Source organism: Colias philodice, chromosome 11, assembly GCF_061535455.1.
Source record: "Colias philodice isolate Cphi_HAF_F1 chromosome 11, ilColPhil1 Martin Lab GWU primary, whole genome shotgun sequence".
Classification (NCBI taxonomy): domain Eukaryota; kingdom Metazoa; phylum Arthropoda; class Insecta; order Lepidoptera; family Pieridae; genus Colias; species Colias philodice.
In genome coordinates, this window is record NC_143096.1 from 9606839 (window position 1) to 9626937 (window position 20099).

Consider the following 20099-nt stretch of genomic DNA (forward strand, 5'->3'; position numbering starts at 1 on the left):
AGCTTCACCTGTATGTTTGTTTGTAACCGACTTCTTTGGGCGCGATTTTGACCCACTTTAAACGGCCAGATTTCGTTCAAACTTTGTAGATTTATTGAGGACCGATGACAATACACTAATTTGATAAAATTATTCCATTTTTCAATTTGCAAAAAGCGTGTTTTTTTAGTTTTTTTTTAACTATTATTATCACTGGGAAGGTGACGTTAGCCCGAGTCCTACTCACAACATACATTCGTTGTCATGTTAGGTATAGTCACTGTCTAAACGTGAAATTATATCGAATACGAGACTAAAAACTGTTACGGACTCGCTAATTATAATCTATAGGTACAATCAATTAAAACAAGTGTGTGAAAAATCGTTTTTACACTAATTATATCTAAAACTGCGCATTATTACTATCACTAATATTTTTAACTATGTATTGCAATACACTCTATTTATTAAAATCGATTATAAAAATATCATTCATTAGACAGCAACCATACCGATGAATATAAAAAATTGCTCTTGTAATCGATGATTATGTTACAATTAAAACAAACATCAAACACATGCTACGGAATTACAACGAAACGTACGGGGAATGAAGATTTTTAGACAATTTATAAAATTTAAACTAAACTGTATGAAAAAATGATACAAAACATAACACGGCGTAACATATCCTGTTTACGATATTATGATATTAATTAATGTGCGATAACACGTGTGGAAGTTGTGCAACATGGCCGACACGTTCCGACGCACGTGACGCAGACACATAACGAATAATTCGCGATCATTGAACGTGTTCTAATAAACGTGTTGTAATAAAGAAAAGAGCCGGGAAAATATAACTGGGAGAAATGAACATGAAACACGGCAAAACGTTGTGATGGTGTGATCGTTTATTGCAGACACGCGCACCTAAAATTATGACACATAAAATGTAACCTCTAACAATGGCTAATGCGAATTCATATCGATTCCTAATTACACCCCTAACACTACGCCTAGATAGCCTAGGGGAGTCCCGAGACCCCGGTGTATACCCTAAAAAAAAGTAAAACAATAAAAACAACTATAATTTACTTATACATTATGCGTACAAAACCTTAGCCGACGTTCCCTAGGACGCGCCATCAAATAAATATATTAATAAACATATCAATAAGATACATAAACATTGTACATATATAAAAAATCTTTTCACATACCGTTATACATACGTACCGCATAGCTTCCCTACGACTTACATTAATCTATATACAATATGTACAGAGGGGAAAATAAAAACAATTTGTACTTGCAGAAAAACCGTGAAGTTAAAATAAAAAAAAGTTGAAAACTGAAATATACAACGCCTCACACACAACTCGATAAAAAAAGTTACATTTATAATATATTACAAGCGAAACGTGAGATTTACAAAAATATTTTCTTATCGCATGTGCGTAGAGTCGCCTCTACCTCTCGCATCGCTTCGCGCCCTCCACCACATCTGGAAACAACAATAACACACTGTTAATTATATTAAATATTATATATTAGGCAGTTCAATAAAGAAACGAATCTTCATTACAAATATTATGGGGATTTTGTTACATTCTGTATACGTAAATATGATAATTCATATAAATACACAAAAAGTTTGTCAACAAATAATTTGAAATAATTAATAAAATAATTATCCATTTACATTATTTTTATTTTCTTTTTTGCTGACCCTACCATACGTCAGTGTCAGCTTTGGCCGCCATTGAAGATTCGTTTCTTTAATGAACTGCGTAATACATGTAGTCTTTACTAGTTATATTCTAAATGCTATTAGTAGGGGAATAGGGAATGCACTTGTGTAATATTTTTATGGACATCTTTAATGTGACTGGATAGTTAGCCAGATAGGCCAGCTAATCAGAATTTAGAGAATAATCATTACATTACACTAAACAATAATATTTAGTACTTTTAATTTAGTTCAATGTATTTTATTTTTCGTGGATGTAAAATATATTCTTCCAATTTCTGCCTGTAAACACTTTTATTTGAATGTTAAAATTGCGATAAACATTTCAAAATCAATAGAATTTGAAATTTTTGCACTCGTCTAACCTCGAACCTCTCGACCTTTAACAATAACTTTTAACATTCATTTACAACAAATGTGAATATCAAATTGTTAAAATAATTACATGCGTACAGTTCAATCGTCAATTACTTTGGTATGCATATATGAATAGAAAAACAGCTACGCGTTAAATAATTTAAATTAGTTCAATTACATTCAATATATGTACTTTGATGTCGAACGCTTTACTACTTCATTTTGTTAGCTTGGTTTGATGCTCATAATGGTGTCAATTACAGGCCCTCACATAATTTAAATATAGGAAAATAAACTTCTAAATAAACAAGAGGAATAAAAAAAAATTAATGCGAAAATCTGTCTGTTACGCTTTCACAATTGAACGACCGCATGCACTTTGTTGAAATTTCGAATGAAAATTTCGTTAATTGCGATTTATTAACTCCAAAACTAGTCTATCGATTTGAAAAATTACTTTTACCATTAGAAAAATAAGTTTAGCGAATAATTTTTGAAGTGAAAACTTCTTTAGCAGCGTTGAGCACTTTTTCTGTAATGGGTATATAATCTTAAACTCGCGTCAGGACACGTGACCTGATCGAAAAAGCGTAAGACGGATACCATTCCAAAATATCAAACATGCTCAACGTTAATAATCAAGTTTTCACTTCTGCCGGCACTCCCGGAGTGCAACCCGTCTTTTTTTGGTAACCTTTTAATATTTTTCTCAATCAAATGTACAGAATTCATACCAGCGGTGTCGGTGGGCGGGCGCGCCTCCTCGTCGTCGGGCAGCGCGAGGCCGAACTCTCGCCGCAGCCGCGAGCTGAGGTTCTCCCGCTGCCGCTCCGACGCCGTCGGCTGCGCGTCGAACACGCCTGCGGGCGATTTGAATTTCGAATGAGATTTTTTTTTTCGAATTTTTGTGTGTGGCCAGATACAAAATATTTCTTTTATTTGTGGCCAAATTGGTTTTGTTTCAGGCCGGACGGAAATCGAACGTCTTAAACAGATTTTTTTTTCTGTTAAGCCAGATACAAATCGTAAACATCGAGTTTAATGTAGAGATAAAATGGAGAGTTAGATTAAAATAAGATTTTTTCACAGGGATTGATGCAAACTAGCTTTGTAATAATTATACTGTACAAAGCCATCAGGTTTGTCAAAAAAATAACTTCTTTCCTCCTTTCCCAAAGACTTCTTCTCCAAATCCTTCCCAAATTTCATTCCAATCGATTCAGTTGTGAAAGCGTAAAAGACCGACAGAATTTTTTCGCATTTATAATAATAGTTTAGTAAACAGGTTGGCACTTAATTGTAAATTACTTAAATTATACTGTATTTAAAACAAGCAACAAATATAAAATATTTTTATTCCCGTAAAATTTATAGTTTTATTGTATAACTTTCAGATAAAATAAATCTCTTTTCAAGTACCGCAAACTATTGCTGTTATCAAACAGTGACAACACGTCATATATAAAGTATATAAGAACTTTGTATAAAATCTTGCAACAAAGAAACCCCTAACATTTGTACAAACATTCCTATTGTTATACCAACACGACGTATACATTAGTCACAGAATTAACATAAACTATTCGCAGTATACGTGAGCCGCAAATCCGGATTTCATATTAATATGTTGTTAAAATATTCATTCAAAAGTAGGTAGTTAGTTATATAAAAAAAAACATGTTATAAGTCACTTTAAATGTTTGTTATAAAAATAGTTTTATTATTTGCGGTTTGATGTTAATGCAAATTTTTCACGTGTTTATTTTTTTGCAGCTATTTCTGCGCCATAGCAGTGTAAAACCTTGAGTCAATCTACTAAGCAAGCGTACATTCATGATTTACTATTACCATACATTGGATTAATGGCAATATCCGCTGGATGCAGTAAAAATACATAAGAGTCTATTTATAAATCAAATCGATCTCTATTACATTAGTTGGCAAGACCCAACCGATGTGTTCCGTCCGTAATTTCTAGACTGCGCACAAAAATAGATTGACAAAACGGCTCGTGTAAGCATCAGGACGCTTCAATTTACGATAACGAGGACAAAACCGCCAGTATCAATTATCTGCATAAATCGCCCCTATTAGTCAGGCCATTTGTAATGATTCATTTAAATTCATTTGCATCAAGAATGATCAATTCACGAACGACCAGGCCCATCTGGCACTTGGCAAGAAAACAGCGGCCATTCGTCGCAACAAAAACATGTTTGTGTATTCAAGTATTCACTTTTGTTTCCAACAACGTTGAGTTGTATGTTAATTTCATTGTATGGAACCTTCACGGCAGATATCAATTGAATTATTGATTCGATATACGTTCAGATAAATGATATGGCCTGGATTAGATGGTATTGATCCCGTGATAAGGGTATAGAGTATAGTTAACGTTATAAACGCGTCGTGCGTGAGTTACGACGCAATTTTAGTGACGACATCCAATGTACTCTCAAATTTAGTTCCTGTTCTGATACTGAATCAAAATGTGTGACCTTTGTTTTTGTAATGCTCTACGATGAACGTTCAAGTCACGATCTCGCGTTTTTTATATTGTTTACTTATGCTTGATACTGTGACATGTGTACAATGTTGGCAAACATAGTTTGAAAATAACATTTTAGCATAAAGTTGACCCTATTTTTTTATTGTTCTAAAAATGTGACACAATTTAATATCGTTAACATGATGCCATAAAAACATCTATAAATAAAAACTTAACTAATCGCTAAAACAACTCATCGATATAACTTTTTAATTAGTCATGGAATCATAATAACCCGATAAAAGTGCAATTAATTAAATAGATTTATGCAGCGAGCCGGATGTAGGCGGGTGTTTATTTTCTAATTGCACGCAAAGGAAGTACGTACAACACGACAATAATTGTGTATAGTGTAAACTCATTATATACTGACGGCTTAATTGCCACGCAATTATCTCGATCGCTTTGGCAGTCTTTAAATAACGTCGACAGGAACATAAAAGAGTAGAAAATGTAGGTTAATCTGGGCTCATCCAGAATTTACATTTTACGGCTTTTAAAATGTTGTAACTATAATTGCTGCAATGCAATTTATTCCTATGTTATTTAGCAGAACTCAAGGTAGCCTTAATCGATTTTTAATCTATTCTACAAAATATAATGTATAAAAGAAAAAAAAATAATATAAAATGTAGAATGTTTTAATGCCAGAAATCTATCCATTAGTCGTCATCTTTAGGTATATGCAAGCCTGCAAGGAGACGTCTTTGGTAGCTCTGTCTGTGTACATTTATCCGCCTTAAATTCTCCTAGTGGAACGAAGCCTCAGCTATGTAAATGCGAGGAGAGATCATTGTGCAGGCGATGCTCCCTCGACCTAATACTCCACGTATACAATCCATCTCTACCTACAATTGCACGAGTTAGAAGCTGCAAAGCAATCTCACTTTAAGTCATATGGGTAGAGGTTCCAGGCTGTCCACTCATCCGGGCGGTGGAACGGGGAATGTAATCCATCGTCCAGTGCGGTGAGGCGACTTGAGACGTGTTCCGCTCATGCCGCCAACGGGAGGGAAGAGCAGGCAAACCACCTTTCCTGTTCTTGGCTTGCGCCTGGCCTGGAGATGGGCTGCCGCCGAGGGGGTCGCGGAAGAATTCTAACAAATACCCGCGGCCCCATCATCAAAGCGGCTCGACGGAACACAGTGGGGTTTTAGTCGGTAAGAATCCGACATAACCCACGGCTCCTTCCCCGGGGGCCGTGGGTATCTTTGGAAGATTTCCCCACTATTAAAAAAAAAAAAAAGGCTGTCCACTCATCCAAATTCTCCACCTACACACTACACTACTACCTATAGGCACACCCCGGACACTCCATACAGACTGCAAATGTGTGTGTTAACGCTTTATGGTTGGCACATTTTTGACTAGCGTAAAAAAAAAATAGCGTTTTTCTGATGAAATACATCCGTAAACAGCACAATATCTAACCATTTTCTACGAAAAACGGTAATCACAAATCCAAAATAAAAAAATTACTATAAGTCAATTTGATTAATGTTGTCAATCTTCATTGCGTATCGTCCCTGTAGAAAAATGTGGACCATTTTTAGACTGATCGTGCGGGGTGAGGTAAGTGTTTAATTTTGGCGGGAGGCAGAGAGTGTCCGTTATGTAGCGTTTAGCTACTATTATGTATTCTGTGCTATAGGCACGCCGCACGTAACTTGACACCTGCAAGCGAAACTCACCCTTAGGCATATGCGACGAGAGGTCCTTGTGCAGGCGCTGCTCCAGCTCGTCGACCGCCGCCGCGGCCGCCGCGTCGAGCCGCTGCGGGGACAGCGACGCGGAGCCCGACGACGTGGAGCCCGAGGACCAGTCGGGCCCCGCGCACAGCTCTCCCTCGGGGGGCCCCGCGTCGTCCGCCGCCGCGGGGCCCTTGTGCCGCTTGCGGTACTCCGTTATAGAGAGCTGCGGGGAGCGCCCGGTTAGTTGCGTGTGTTATGTATCGGTGGAATACGTGTTTTGTATGAACTTAATATAGTATTTTATTCCATTGTAGCCTGTCAGTGTCATGTATGAATTGACGAAAGTATTTTTTTATGAATTTGATAGTTACCTACTTTATTTTATTCATTTGTAATATCATATTTTTAACTAGTTTAGTTTCTTGTACCAATTTAACAGTTCAATAATAAAGATTTCTTTATCAGTAGTAGTAGTAGTATTTAGTGTTGGTATTCAAAATTAAAACCAATGTAACAACACTACACCTGAAAAACTATAATTATTGTTTATAGTGTCCAAAGTGACATACTTTAATATTCATAAAAATAACACTTTCAAACACAGCACAAAAAACACCTGCTTTATAAAGTAGAAGATATCATAAATAATAAAAATAAGTGACAAATAATTAAAAATGATGACTTTATAAATAAAAATATTTTAATACTCATGTTTGGATAACTGCTTATATCTTATCATGCTAACCTTGATCTGGTTAAGTTTTGTAAAATATCACACACCTCCACAATCAGCTTGCATAACGATTAGCATCCAAATGTTAATGTAGTCATAATGATATATGTATGCAACTACAAGATTATCCATCATTTTACTTAAAAACAAGTTTTAAAAAAAAATAGGATTTATATTTTTTATAACTCAGGCCTAATACAGACACAAGAGAAAATCTATTGTGTCTGGGACCGATCGGGCCGCTTGGGGCTCAATGGGTTAATATACATATTCATGAAATCAAAATTGCTACAATTAATACTTATTTTTATAATAAGTACTGTAGAATCATTTAATTTGTAAGAACTGACCTTTCTGCGGACAGGTTTGGGCTTGTCGGCGGGCGGCGGGTTGAGGCGCGGGTCGTTGCGCGGGCAGTAGGGCTTGCCGCGCGCCGGCGCCGGCGACGCCAGGCTCGACTTGTTCGAGCTCTTCAGCACCCCCGACAGCAACACACTGTTATTCGAGTCCATATTGTTCACTCGCGTCAAAATCTCTTGCACACTTTTCAATTCGTCCACTGGCGTAATACTGTCCTTATCGAATATACTACTGTCTAAACTTGTAGTCCTATCTATTGCACTTTTTATTAGAGACATGTTCGGTATGTTCTCGTTTATCGACGAGTCCACTTTGAACGAATGCGTCATGTTGCTGAATATGCCCGAGAACAGGCCGGTCGAACTGAACCTGGTCGAGAACGGCACCGTCGATTCTAAGACGGTGGGACGTTCGATGATCTCTTTCTCCTCGAGTTCCGGAGGTGATTCCGGACACGTTTGTGCCGGATTCGGTTTCATCGGCTCCTCGGGAAGAGGTATAGTTTCTGGAGGCGGAATTATTGGCATCGGATCGGTTTCTTCTGGTAAGGGTATGGTCTCTGGAGCCGGTAGCGGTATCGACTCGACGGGAGGCAACGGAATATTTTCTGGCGATACGTGCATCTTCACATCCTCATGCGAGTTTGCGTCGTCGTGAATATCCCCATTGCTCTCCGACCTATTACTAGTATCGTCTTCCGTCCGCAGCTGAATACTGATCTGATCGTCAACCATGTTAAGATCGAAGTTTAAATTGACTTTCTTCCGCTTCTCCTTTGGTGGTTTCTTATTCCTACTCTTTAAAATCATTATGTTTTCTGTATGAAATGAATGTATTTTCTTTTGAATGTCGTCCATTTCGTCACGTTGCGGAGACGAGTTGCCACTCGTATCGGCGGATTGTGAGCTGTTAATTTTTTCGTTTGGACTTTCGATTCCTTTTACTTCAGTGTTGATCTCATTAGATTCTATTTTTGATTGCGTTATCACAGTCGTATCTATTTCCATTGGCACAACTTTATTGTTAGTCTCTTCAATTTCCAAATTGTTATTGTTATTTGCTGGTATGTCGACTTGTTTAGGTATCTCTGGCGTTTCTTCGTCAGGGACACCGATTATCCTCCTTATATGTTCAGAATTATGTGGCCCCTTTAAATTTACATTTAGAACATCATGGTCAATGTTACACTGATCATCAGAACCTTGGCCACTGTCAGACCGCGTTCTATCTCTTGCGTACATATCCATAATATTTCGTTTATATTGCCGCGCCAATGCTAACGAGTCTTCTTTCACCGGTGAATCTTCAGAAGTTAACACCGGCGAAGTCTCATCGTGACTCTAAACGAAAATATAAAAAATTATGAGATACTAATAAAACTAAGCTACAATACTTAAATGTACAATTGAACATAATTAATACATACGTGATCTATAGGGTTTTGGTCGTAGGATAAAGATTCTCTGGCCAATCTTCGCTTCTTCAAAGGAGTAACCATTTCATTGGGTGGAGATTCTGAAACAAAGGTGTCTACATTTAAAATAGTAAAAATATTCAAAAAAGAAAAAATACAAATATATAATATAAATATGTGACGCAATACCTATACATGGTGTGTCACTCTCTTCACTGATGGCCTGTCTTAACCATCGCTTCTTAGCACTATGCTGCATTGGTTGCGCGACTTCCGGAGGTTCAGTAGGCGGTGTACTTCGTGTGATCCGTTTAGCTTTCTTTGGAGGTTTATTTCTATCCCGTCCTGGTGTTCTCGGCGGCGAGTGCGGTTCTTCTTCATGAAAGTCTTGACCTCCACTGAGATCGCCAATCATGGTGGACGCAACTCTCACTAAACTCTCTAAAGACGTAGCCGAAACTAAGGGCGGGCGGTATGGAGAGTTGTACGGTGAAGGAGTGCGATCCGGCGATCGACCGATCCATTCGTTAGCCATAGTCTTCTTAGTTTTCGGTTGTTTGAACGCCGATTCTACGGACCCAACGGCCGCTTCCACAAGGAGACACGCTGAACTCAATCCCAGATTCTGAAATAAAATTTATATTAGTCTTGTAATTTATAATCAGTAACAAATTATATGAATAAAAAGACAACAATTTTTATCAACATACCTCAGAAACAGGTTCATGTGATTTATCTTCATCAATAGATGTATGAACATCATTTCTAGAATGTTCTGGAGGTGGGGAGAAAGGCTGTGCCTCATCTCCTGAAGTCACAAGATCACTGTCAGCAGAGTTAAGACGACGTCGATTCGATTGCGAAGCAGTGCGTGCACGACCTTTACGTCTGTAAAATAAAATTAATGTATTAAATATAAATTTCACTTGTTCATTTGCACGTAAAAATATCATACATGCAATTTAAAAACTACACAATACCTTTTCCGCTTTTTGAAGCTATTATGTACGTCATCATCGTCATCTTTTTCGTTGTAATTATGAGGATGCGGATCTGATTCTCTGCGCTTTTGTCTCTCTTTAACCTCCTGTTTCCTTTGTTCAGCTCTTTCCATCCTTTCAAATGCTTTCATTATAGCCTCCATTTTACGTTCTTCACGAGTCTGCAAACAATTCTTAGATTTAGCATAAAAATTAATCTAATTTAAAAATAAGATTATTAAAACTATTATGGGTATTGCTTACCATTTTCCTTTTATCTTTTTCTTTACCAGAAGGTGTTGGCAATTTGTCTTGAGAATCATCAGTTTTATCATCTAATGAGTCTTGATTAACACATGTGGTTCTGCTTGATCGTGAAGAGCGATCATGACACGCAGACTTAGCCGTAACTTCACGAGTCACTGGTCTCTCATCTGCCGATTTCGGTTCAGTTTTAGGTTTTTCTTCTTCTTTTTCCACTTTTGGTTCCTCAACTTTTTCTATTTTTGAAAAAAATGAAGGTAAGATTGGTTCGTCTACCACGGGAGCTTCGTATAGTTCTATTTTTGGTTTTTCTTCTTTAATTTCTTCAATCACAGGTTGTTGGATCACAGTTGGACAGCTCGGAGGTTCTGGTTCATAATTTGTTTCAGGCATTGGTATTTCTTCTGGTTTTTCCTCAATCTTAGGCTCAATTTTAACGAAATCAGGCTCATCTAAATCAGGTTTCATTTCCTCTTTAGCTGTAAGATCTATTTCTTGATGCTCTTCTTTAATTTCAGGAATTTCTGATTTTATAGGTTCAAAATACTCAGGTGACATTATAGGCTCTTTAACTGGTGACATTGGAGGCAACTCGTGTTTTATGGGTGATTTTTTCTCAGTTTTTATGATTGGAGCTTCTGATTTAAATGGTGGAGCAATTTCTTTTGTAGGTGTAGTTAGTAAAGATGACAATGGTGGAGATAAAGGTGAAGACGAACTGTAACATCTGTTACGACTACGTTTTTCTCTTGGAGGGTAATCAATCGGTTTTCTAGGTGCCATTGAAGTAACACCATTAATTTTGCAATGTTTGGGATTGCCACAAGCACAAGGTTGTTTACTACCATCTGAATCATGACCAACCGTTATTTCCGTATTGGACTGAATAATGCCAATAGTTACTAAATAAACATGTAAAGCTCCTTTTACAATGCAATGTTGCAGTTCAGCATTAGGTTTACATGACCTACGAACAAATCTCGCCTCATTACCATATGTCCTAGTGTCAATACATATCTGAGTGTTGTCTTTAGGTAACCTGTAGAAAAACACAAAAGGTCCAGGTTTTTGGCTACCTGCCCGTGCCGAGTTTTGTAATTGTGGGCGGTGTTGATTTGAAAGCATGTATTTTCCTCGCAATTCAATTATTGGAGTGTTCTCTTTTAGATCTTTCGTAGCAATCAAAATTTTGCCGCCAGCGTGTGGCACTGTTGTACATAAATGTGCTGTGATAGACGAAGCCATGTTGGATGTATTACCAAGTTTACTACTGTATTTCATGATTTTTGCCCGCAATTCTGGGCTATAATGATTCGTCATTGCAACTTCGTAAAGATCTCGCCAGTGCGATTGATTATTAGACATACTACTACTTGTATTGTACTTGTTTCTATTTAACATTAATTCCTTCTTGCGTTTGACACGTTTTTCTGTCAGCTTTCGTTTTGTACCCTTTCTAACCATTTCTGCTTTCTTTGGCCTTTTTGGCCCTCTTTTCGGTGGTAAAGGTGGTAATGACGGTTGCGGTAGAGGTGGAAGTACTGGAACAGTGGAATTATTATAAGTAGTAACACAAGATCCACTTGTATTCGTATATGTCGTAACTGTTAATAATCTCTTTCGTCTTTGCCCAGGAATTCTAGTGCATTCTGACGAATCGGAGTCAGAAGCTCCAAGTGCGCTCAACTCTTCTCTTTTCCTTAATTGTATGGCACGAGCATGACGCCTATCTATGGCGCGAGGTTGACAGAGTTCACACATATAAGCATCAGGTATATTATTTCTGTCAATGCCCATACAATCTACATGCTGCCATTCTCCACAACGGTCACAACATATCATGTATCCATCATCATGTGTAAAATCACAAATGCATCTCGTTTTGCCTTCTTCTTCCCCTTCTGGAGCTGTCTCAGTATCACTGCCACCTTGCTCTGGAGGTCTCCTCTCCCCTTCAATTGATGATATAACAGATGCTGCATCATCATCTTGCGGAGGAGGTGCTTGTGGTTTGTATGTAATGCAACTTACACCTGGTACTGTCGCTACTACTGGAAGGGGTGCTGGAACCGCTGTTGGAATAATTGTTGAAAGAGTAAGATCAAATGGTGTGGTGGTTGGAATTGCAGGTGAAGTTTTCATAGGGCTTAATGGCGAAGATATTTGTGTGATAGTAGTTATTGTTGTTGGTGCCGATGTTGTTGTAATCGTTGTAGAGAGACTTGCAGGTGGGGTAGAAACTGGAGCAGGAGATGGTGACGAAACCACTGATTGCTTTTGCATTGGCAGGGCATATGTATGATCCAGCATTATAAATGCCAATGCCTGGTGTGTGTATCGTCGTAATTCCTCTGACAAGTTTGGTCTCTCTTCTGTGCCAATGATATCATCTGCAGTTAGTAAAGTTGACTTATCTCCACTGTAAAAGATAAAAATTTATGAGTTAATTATTTGCTTATCTTACATAGGTTTAAATTTAGACATATTTCAGTAATATTAATGTATTATGTTCTTTACTAAATTTAAAAATTATAAAACCTACTAAAAAAACATTATAAATATACTTACAAAACAATCCTTTTGTGATTAATAGGTTTAACTTCAGCTATCTCCTCAATGGGATGAGGAGATATATTATTTCTTTTTGAAGTGACTGGTGTAGGGCTCTGTTGAAGCATGAGCTTTGGTTGAGATAGTGATTGTAAAATTTGTGCTGTTAACTGTTGATTAGCTGATACTTGTGATATCGTAGAGAGCTGATTGTCAGTTCCATATGTTTGAACATACCGAAGATTAGGTGTAGCTCCTGACTGTACATAATGAGGTCCTTTTGGAAGACTTGAGCTCATTGGAGCTGTGGTTAAGAGAACAGGCCCACAGGGCGATTGTAGCACCAATCGTTCTGCTTTTTGCACCTTTTGTAAGGCCAAAGGTTGTTGGTTTTTATTGGAAGGACTGCCCACCTTTTGTATTACCTTAGAAGTGTTACTTTCCATATTGTTATAATTTGAAGATTGGCCTTTATATGTAACATTGGCCACAGGCCATGTCTTACTTTCTGTTTTATGCGCAGTACCAGCCTGCTGTATAATCTTTATTGCTCTTGATTGATTTTTTTGCACTTGGGAATTCTTACCCTTGAATGTATTTACAGATTTCTTTCCAGAATGTACAGACACCTTATTGGGCGCAGATACAACTCGTGACAAAATGTGACACTGCATGTTTCCAGACGATGCAGCCACCATAGTATTAATATTAGCACCATTGTTCACTTTACTTATATTTGTGCCTTTAGCAAACCCATATGATACATTCTTTACTGGGCTGTTGTTAATAACTGTAGGTGATAAAGTTGCACCACCAATAAGGGACTGACTTTTACCTGTCTTAGTACAGAGGACAGAGTTGTTAATATGTTTTTGGGACACCACATTAGCACTTAGTTTATATACATGATTCTGGGTTCCATACACTTGAGTTGTCATATCTTTGTTTTGTGTTATATATTGTTGTGAATAATTTGAATTTTTGGGTAAAGTTATGTTACTTAGAATTTGCACTTTAGAAGTTTTAGGGCGAGAATTATAATTTGCCTCTATTATATTTGCCCTTCTACCGAGATTAGTGTCATTTACATAACTTTCACTTGTGATTATGATTTGTGATACACCTTGTTGTCTATCATCATCACTTTTATTATCCGTAGGTGCACTTGTTGCAAGAATTGTAGGCAACCACAAAGTTTGGTTACCGGTAACATCTTGGGAAACATTTTGTATAGCTGTTATATTTCCGACAGCTGCATCAACATTAATTGTAAAGTTCTGAGGAAGTTTAGCAACATTCTGTACAATTGCACTACTCAGAGGTGCTTGAATAAGTGTTGCAGTATTCTCTATATAATTTCCATCACTGGAGTCATCTGTTTCTTGTAATATGGGGTAGGCAATATGCCCCACGGTATCAAGCGAGGCCTCCTCTATCCTCATGATTCTAGGAAGGGAATCTACAGACATCTCACCATCACACCCTTTATCGCTAATGTGATAATCAATATCTTTATTCTCTACTTTATGAACAGATTTTATAATACTATCATGGTTAGTGGAATCAGGTTCGGGGTCGCCCTCATTACTAGATATGGGTACAGCCCTCAAAACTGGAGTACGAACACTTGGTGCATCCATAGTATTCATTACTTTTGATTCCAATATGTGTTCAAAAATGTTTTCACTGGAGGTGGTCGGCCCGTAACTCTGTAACAACAATATATTTACCAGTTAGCTGTGTTATGCTTGTGTAGGATATACATTTTTAATGTTAAATTAAACACATAGGTATAATTTTGGTTATTGTTTTTATTTATTTATAATATATAGATATCATAATGCATCAACCAAACCTTTTATCAAATAGACATACTTGAATATCAAATCAACATCCCATATCATGTGTCCCAATTCAAATTGATAGTAATACACCGACATAATAATATATTTTTATGAAGTCCACAGAACTTACCAACCTTATGGCTAATACTTAGAATAATTTTAAAACTAAAGGATGTAATAATACAACATTGGTAGAAAATTCTTTATTCAATCGTAAAAGTTCCTGCAGCATACAATATATAATCATGAGTATGAACTGTAAAACAACATCAATAGATAAATATATAAATTTTGATTAATGGAAATACCTTTTCACTGTACAATAACCTTTGTCACAGACTTATGATCATGACCAATGCAAAATAAAGTAAATTTTTTGCATTTTGTTTGAACTATGCTTGTCTAAAGTCTAGAAAATCTCATAAGAATATTAATTAACACTTCAAAAACAGTACCTTCTAGTGTATAATATGTGTTGAGCTTAGCAAGTTAGTTGTGTAAATGGGATTTTTCTAAGGTAATTATTTTACTCACTTGCCGGGCCACAGGTTCATATTCCGATGAAGTTGACATGCTGAGAATACCATCTTGGGTCGGACCCGAGATGATGCCGTGGAGAACGCCTGGTCTCCGAATTAAATTTATTCGACTGCAATCGAAAATTGATGGTTTATCTCTGCGCCTTTTGATATCTTCATATATAAGTTCAGGATCGAAGTATATTATGTCCGGAAAATATTTTTAACGCTCGTATACGACTCTATTGTCGAGGTCATTGTTCCAAATTATATTCAAAATTCACATTATTTCGCTTCCTACGAGAAAATATAAGGGATCACAGCAAAATAAAATACAAAAACGCATAGGAAATATGCGTAAAGTTGTAAAATAAGCAGATAGGTTAATATTCACTGCCGCCATTATTGTGGCACGAAAATGAAATGTCTCCAAACATCAAAAAAGTAAACACTAACCTAAAACCAAAAAATTGTAACGAAATACAGCCCACCATGTAATAGTGAAATTGCAATTACTGCATGAAACTTTTTATTTGATTCCGCTTAGTAACAAAGAAGTGAAAAATATAATGTAATAAGAAAATGAGGTTTGTGTATTTTCTTCAAGTAAATGTAATCATTTACAAGAAATAAAAGGCAGAAAGGGTCAATAGCAAAAGTAATCAGGATAATAGTATGAAAAGATTTACATCTATACTAACACTATAATTTTATAAAGAAATCCAGATGTAAACACTTCTAGAGTAAAATAAGAATATAAGTTGTACTAACCTTTTCTCAAATAAAATAACAACCCCTACGACGTATTTAGGCGATATCCGTCAAATATTTTCATAGCACAAATTAAAAAGGCCTTAAAGTCCGAAACTACGACCAAAACATTCACAAGAGTCGAAGATGGCGGCCATTGCATTTTCGTGATACAAAACAACGGGGGGGTTTCATGGAACAAGTCGAAGTACTATCGACTTCCGGTCAAATTAAGAATAAATATTTGTAAGTTTTATCATTGGAAAGTATCTTAGATTAATGTTCAATACTTTATAAAATAAACAATACTTTTTTATTAAATAAAAATTACTTATCTCGTAATTTTATTCTCATTTCAATAAAAAAGTAATATATTTGAGGAAATGTTTTCATAGACTACGTAAATTTATTGCACAGATATTGGATATGGTCTATTACTTATGGTACTTTATTACTTATGGTCTTTACAGATAAATAAAACTGTTATTATTCTATATTTAGAACAACAGATAAATGAACACAAGTTCATTCTAAATATTGAATTTTATCATTTAATTTTCAGGATACGTTTATTGTGTCATATACTGAAAATTAAATAATAAAATTCAATATCTTACATTTTAAAACACACTTAAGTGTTCATTAATCTATATGTGTATTTATACGTTATCGTACAGCTCACGTACAGCTCTAATGCATGCCTCATCTAGTATTTTAGCTTGAATAGTAACATCCAAAGATCCAAAATTTTCATTATCTCTTGGTGTTGGGCAACTTTTCATTAAAAGAAGTTATTTATTATATTAATCACAGATATTAATAGACAAAAATTTTGTGAAAATGTATTTAAAATATATATTTTCTCTAGTAGATCTGTGTTTTCTCTATAAGCATAATATTTCCGAGATAAAATATTACATATTATATCTTTGGAAATTTCCATGTTGAAATTAAAGACTTTCAAGTGGTGTATATTATTGATATTATATTTGAGTGGTGAGTACTATTAAATATTAATTTAAAGTCATGAAAAAATGTACATTGATTGTATAATTTTTCCTAGAACATCCCAAGTCAGCTAACTCATATGCGTATAAACATTTACAGTTTATTGTACAAAATAATGTTTGCGCTCAAGGCACTTATGGAGAAAAAAAATATGCGGTATGCCTGCACTTGTGGGTTTGCGTATTCGTGCGAATGGCCGAATGCCTGTGGAATTTGCGAATGTGACTGACCGGCATGTGTCTACTTAGCGTCTGTTTGAAATAGTAAAGCGTATTTATTTATACATACAATTTTCGTACTAACCTACATCAATAATATACTGTATGGATAAATGTTTTATAATAGTAGATTTTAATTTTTATTTCTTCCATGATTGCACCCACAATTGCACCAAACTTTTTGAGCATGTACTATGTTGCATAGAAGTGAATAATTATATTATTTTTTGTTCTTATCCACACGCTTCGACATCTTTTTAATACATATTAATATGTTATTTCATATTAAAGTAATTTTACTTTCAAACTTAGTTATTTTTTAAAAACAACAAACATTAACATAAGCTGTCTTTTATAAAATTAAGTTATCCTACTTTTAATTCTCTTTGCTCCTTGGCAATGTCCATGCAATGTCATCCATATTATTAAAAAAAAAACTTGGCAATGTCAATTGTCAGTTGAGTTTGACAGGTTCATAACACAACGTGCGCTCAACGCCTGAAATTTTTTGAATATTGTTTGCTAGGTTATGCGGTTTTATAATTTCCTCACAATTTCATTAAACACCTAAAATGACGACGAGTGATTTTGTATTAAATGACAGTGAAAGTGATGTAGATTCTGATGAAGAGGTAATTATCTGGTTGAAAGATATTATGGTTATATTATAAACTTTGTGTTAAATTTCAATTATTTTTTTTCAGTTGCAAGAAGCTTTTGCAAAAGGACTGCTTAAACCTGGGCTAAATGAAGAAATAGAGAAAATTGAAAAACGCTATGTGAACAATGTAGCAGATTTAAAAGCGAAATTAAAAGAATTTGAACTAAAATTACCATGGGTTGAAACTTTAGACTTGGTGACTGCAGTTGCTCCTTTGGCACCAGATGTGGCCTTGCAATTACAACAAACTGCACAACGTAGAAAGTAAATTATTGTTTTTATAATCACACATTTTTTTAAGAATGTATGTTTGTTACTCTGTAATGCTATCTATAACCACTGAACGGATTTTGATGATACATCTTTGCGGTGATGTAGTACCAGAATAACCCAAGGCTTTATATTATGCTTGTGAAACTGCATGGCACAGCACGTGTCTTATATTTTCTTTATAGAGTTTTTCATGTATTCATTATATGATTATAAGATTAACCTTTTCAACTTGTGGTTTTAAATCTGTGAACTTTTAAAATGTGTTTTCCAAGTTATGTATTGAATCCTGTGACCTAAATTATATTAAACTCAATCAAAATTAATGGTAAAAGATTTTTAATTTATTTTTTAGGAATGTACAAGAAAATAGTAAAGGAAAGCAGGTATATGATCCCGCACAAGACCCAGTGTTGAATGAGTTTAAAAGAGAGAATCTAATCCATCGGCAGGCACAGGCAGCTGTTGTTGATGGGATCAAACGCTTGAAGGAGCTCAATATTCCAACTAAAAGGTATTTATATTCACTGTAGAACTATAAATATATAGATATCATGTTTTATAATATATAAAATATACAATATTATAGAGGGAGAAGGGAGAAATAGGGGCAGATATATCATTTTCTTGTAAAACTGATATATTTTTTATATCAACTGCAATCAATATTTATAAGTTTTAAGTGATATTACCATAACTTTGTTTGCCTTTCTGAGTGCTAATCTTATTGTGAATGTTATGTGTATACTATAATTTTTATAAATAATTTATAAAAATTACTTATATAATATGGTTATTGATATTTCATTACATACATCTTTCTATTCAACTATGTATCCTACATATCTTAGTGTTTTTTCTGGTTCTTTTTGTAGTTTATAATATTATATTCAAAATTTATTTCCCATTTCATCTTGCTTCTTTATTTTTTGAAAATATTCATTATACTACTAATTTCAAATAAAAACATTATAGACCAGATGATTTCTTCGCTGAGATGGCCAAAACAGATGAGCACATGCAGAAAGTTAGAAAGAATTTAATGGCGAAGCAAGCTGCTCAAGCAAGAGTGGAGAAAGTCAGACAGTTGAGGGATCAAAAGAAGATTGCTAAGCGAGTACAGGTAATGATATTGTGTTATATTCCTTATTTTATTATGAAGTTTTCTATAAATTGAATAAGTATTTCATCTCTATGTTTCTACAAGCATGTTTGCACATGATAGACGGACAAATAGAGTTACTTTTTCATTCATAATAGTTTTCATACTTATATTGATGTGTAAAACTAATTTGTACTCATACCACACGATAATAATGCTATCAACTTTAAGTGAAAATTCCTTTTTCATTGCTTTTGAAATATCACAAGTTGAAGCTGTTGTTTAACAAAATAGGCATCACAGTCACAGACTCATACTAATCTTATATTTTACTATTTTTTTTTTCAGATTGATACAAAATTGAAACAAGCTGCTGACAAAAGGCAAATGTTAGAACAGTTAAAACGAGTTAGGAAAGGTAAATCAAGTGATTTAGGATTTTTGGATGATAACAAAGGAAAAGGTAATAAACAAAACGAAGGCAAGAGAGTAAACAAAAGGCGCGCAATGAAAGATAAGAAATTTGGTTTTGGCGGGAAAAAGAAAGGCTCGAAATTGAATACCAGAGAATCTTCAAATCAAATGGAAGGTTTTAATAGCTCTGCTAAGAAAAAGCCTTTTGATTACAAGTCAAAGTCCTTCAAACCTAATAATAAGAAAAAGAACCAGAGGCCTGGTAAATCTAAGAGGAAAGGTGGTAAAAGATGATGATTTTAAGTTTAAGTGGTAAAATAAATGTATTTCACTCATATTTGTGATTTTATTAAAAAGTAGCTATTAAGAATGTTCCACATATAAATGCGAGTATAATCCTATAATAAATACAAATGTGTATTTCTGCGAATTTTTTTTTATATTCTAAATGATCCTCGACCCAGTATAGTAGAATTTGTGTCAATTTTTCCTAATATTCCATAGATCAAGATGACTAGTAACTATGTAGTAAGTGACTAGTTATATTCTAATATATCACAAATACTTTGAATCTTGTATGAATGTAGTCATTCTACTATAAAACTGAGTAGGCATCAATAAAAAAACAATTAGATGATAAATTTGTGTTTTTTTTTTACCTACAAGTTTCTGCCTTACTTTTATC

General features: G+C 35.1%; 2 protein-coding genes across 5 annotated transcripts; one reads left to right on the plus strand and one right to left on the minus strand.

Moving 5' to 3' along the window:
• Positions 1–449: 449 nt before the first annotated feature.
• Positions 450–15909, minus strand: LOC149484811 (uncharacterized). Of its 4 annotated transcripts, none has more exons than XM_089701067.1 (12): positions 15763–15909; positions 15008–15122; positions 12648–14338; positions 10080–12498; positions 9816–9997; positions 9546–9723; positions 9025–9460; positions 8848–8951; positions 7412–8761; positions 6329–6551; positions 2824–2949; positions 450–1486 (listed from the first exon to the last, which is right to left on the minus strand). In XM_089701067.1, the coding sequence occupies exons 2-12, from the start codon at positions 15044–15046 to the stop codon at positions 1452–1454; spliced, it is 6783 nt and encodes a 2260-aa protein (XP_089557193.1). In that variant the 5' UTR covers positions 15047–15122; positions 15763–15909; the 3' UTR covers positions 450–1451. The 4 variants fall into 4 exon arrangements, with proteins under 4 accessions (XP_089557193.1, XP_089557194.1, XP_089557192.1 ...); XM_089701068.1 differs by having other exon boundaries at positions 8848–8936; positions 15008–15288; XM_089701066.1 differs by having other exon boundaries at positions 15008–15288.
• Positions 15910–17431: 1522 nt separating this feature from the next.
• On the plus strand, positions 17432–19751 carry LOC149484812 (putative rRNA-processing protein EBP2 homolog). The gene is made up of 5 exons (XM_089700405.1): positions 17432–17599; positions 17672–17892; positions 18254–18412; positions 18874–19021; positions 19349–19751. The coding sequence occupies exons 1-5, from the start codon at positions 17540–17542 to the stop codon at positions 19706–19708; spliced, it is 948 nt and encodes a 315-aa protein (XP_089556531.1). The 5' UTR covers positions 17432–17539; the 3' UTR covers positions 19709–19751.
• Positions 19752–20099: the final 348 nt, after the last annotated feature.

Coding starts and splice junctions, on each gene's coding strand:
- LOC149484812 (XM_089700405.1), top strand. CDS start 17,540: ATGACGACGAGTGATTTTGTATTAAATGACAGTGAAAGTGATGTAGAT. Junction 17,600..17,671: donor ATGTAGATTCTGATGAAGAG/GTAATTATCTGG, acceptor ATTTTTTTTCAG/TTGCAAGAAGCTTTTGCAAA. Junction 18,413..18,873: donor CTCAATATTCCAACTAAAAG/GTATTTATATTC, acceptor AAAACATTATAG/ACCAGATGATTTCTTCGCTG.
- LOC149484811 (XM_089701067.1), bottom strand. CDS start 15,046: ATGTCAACTTCATCGGAATATGAACCTGTGGCCCGGCAA. Junction 14,339..15,007: donor ATGAACCTGTGGCCCGGCAA/GTGAGTAAAATA, acceptor TTGTTGTTACAG/AGTTACGGGCCGACCACCTC. Junction 12,499..12,647: donor AATCACAAAAGGATTGTTTT/GTAAGTATATTT, acceptor TATCTTTTACAG/TGGAGATAAGTCAACTTTAC.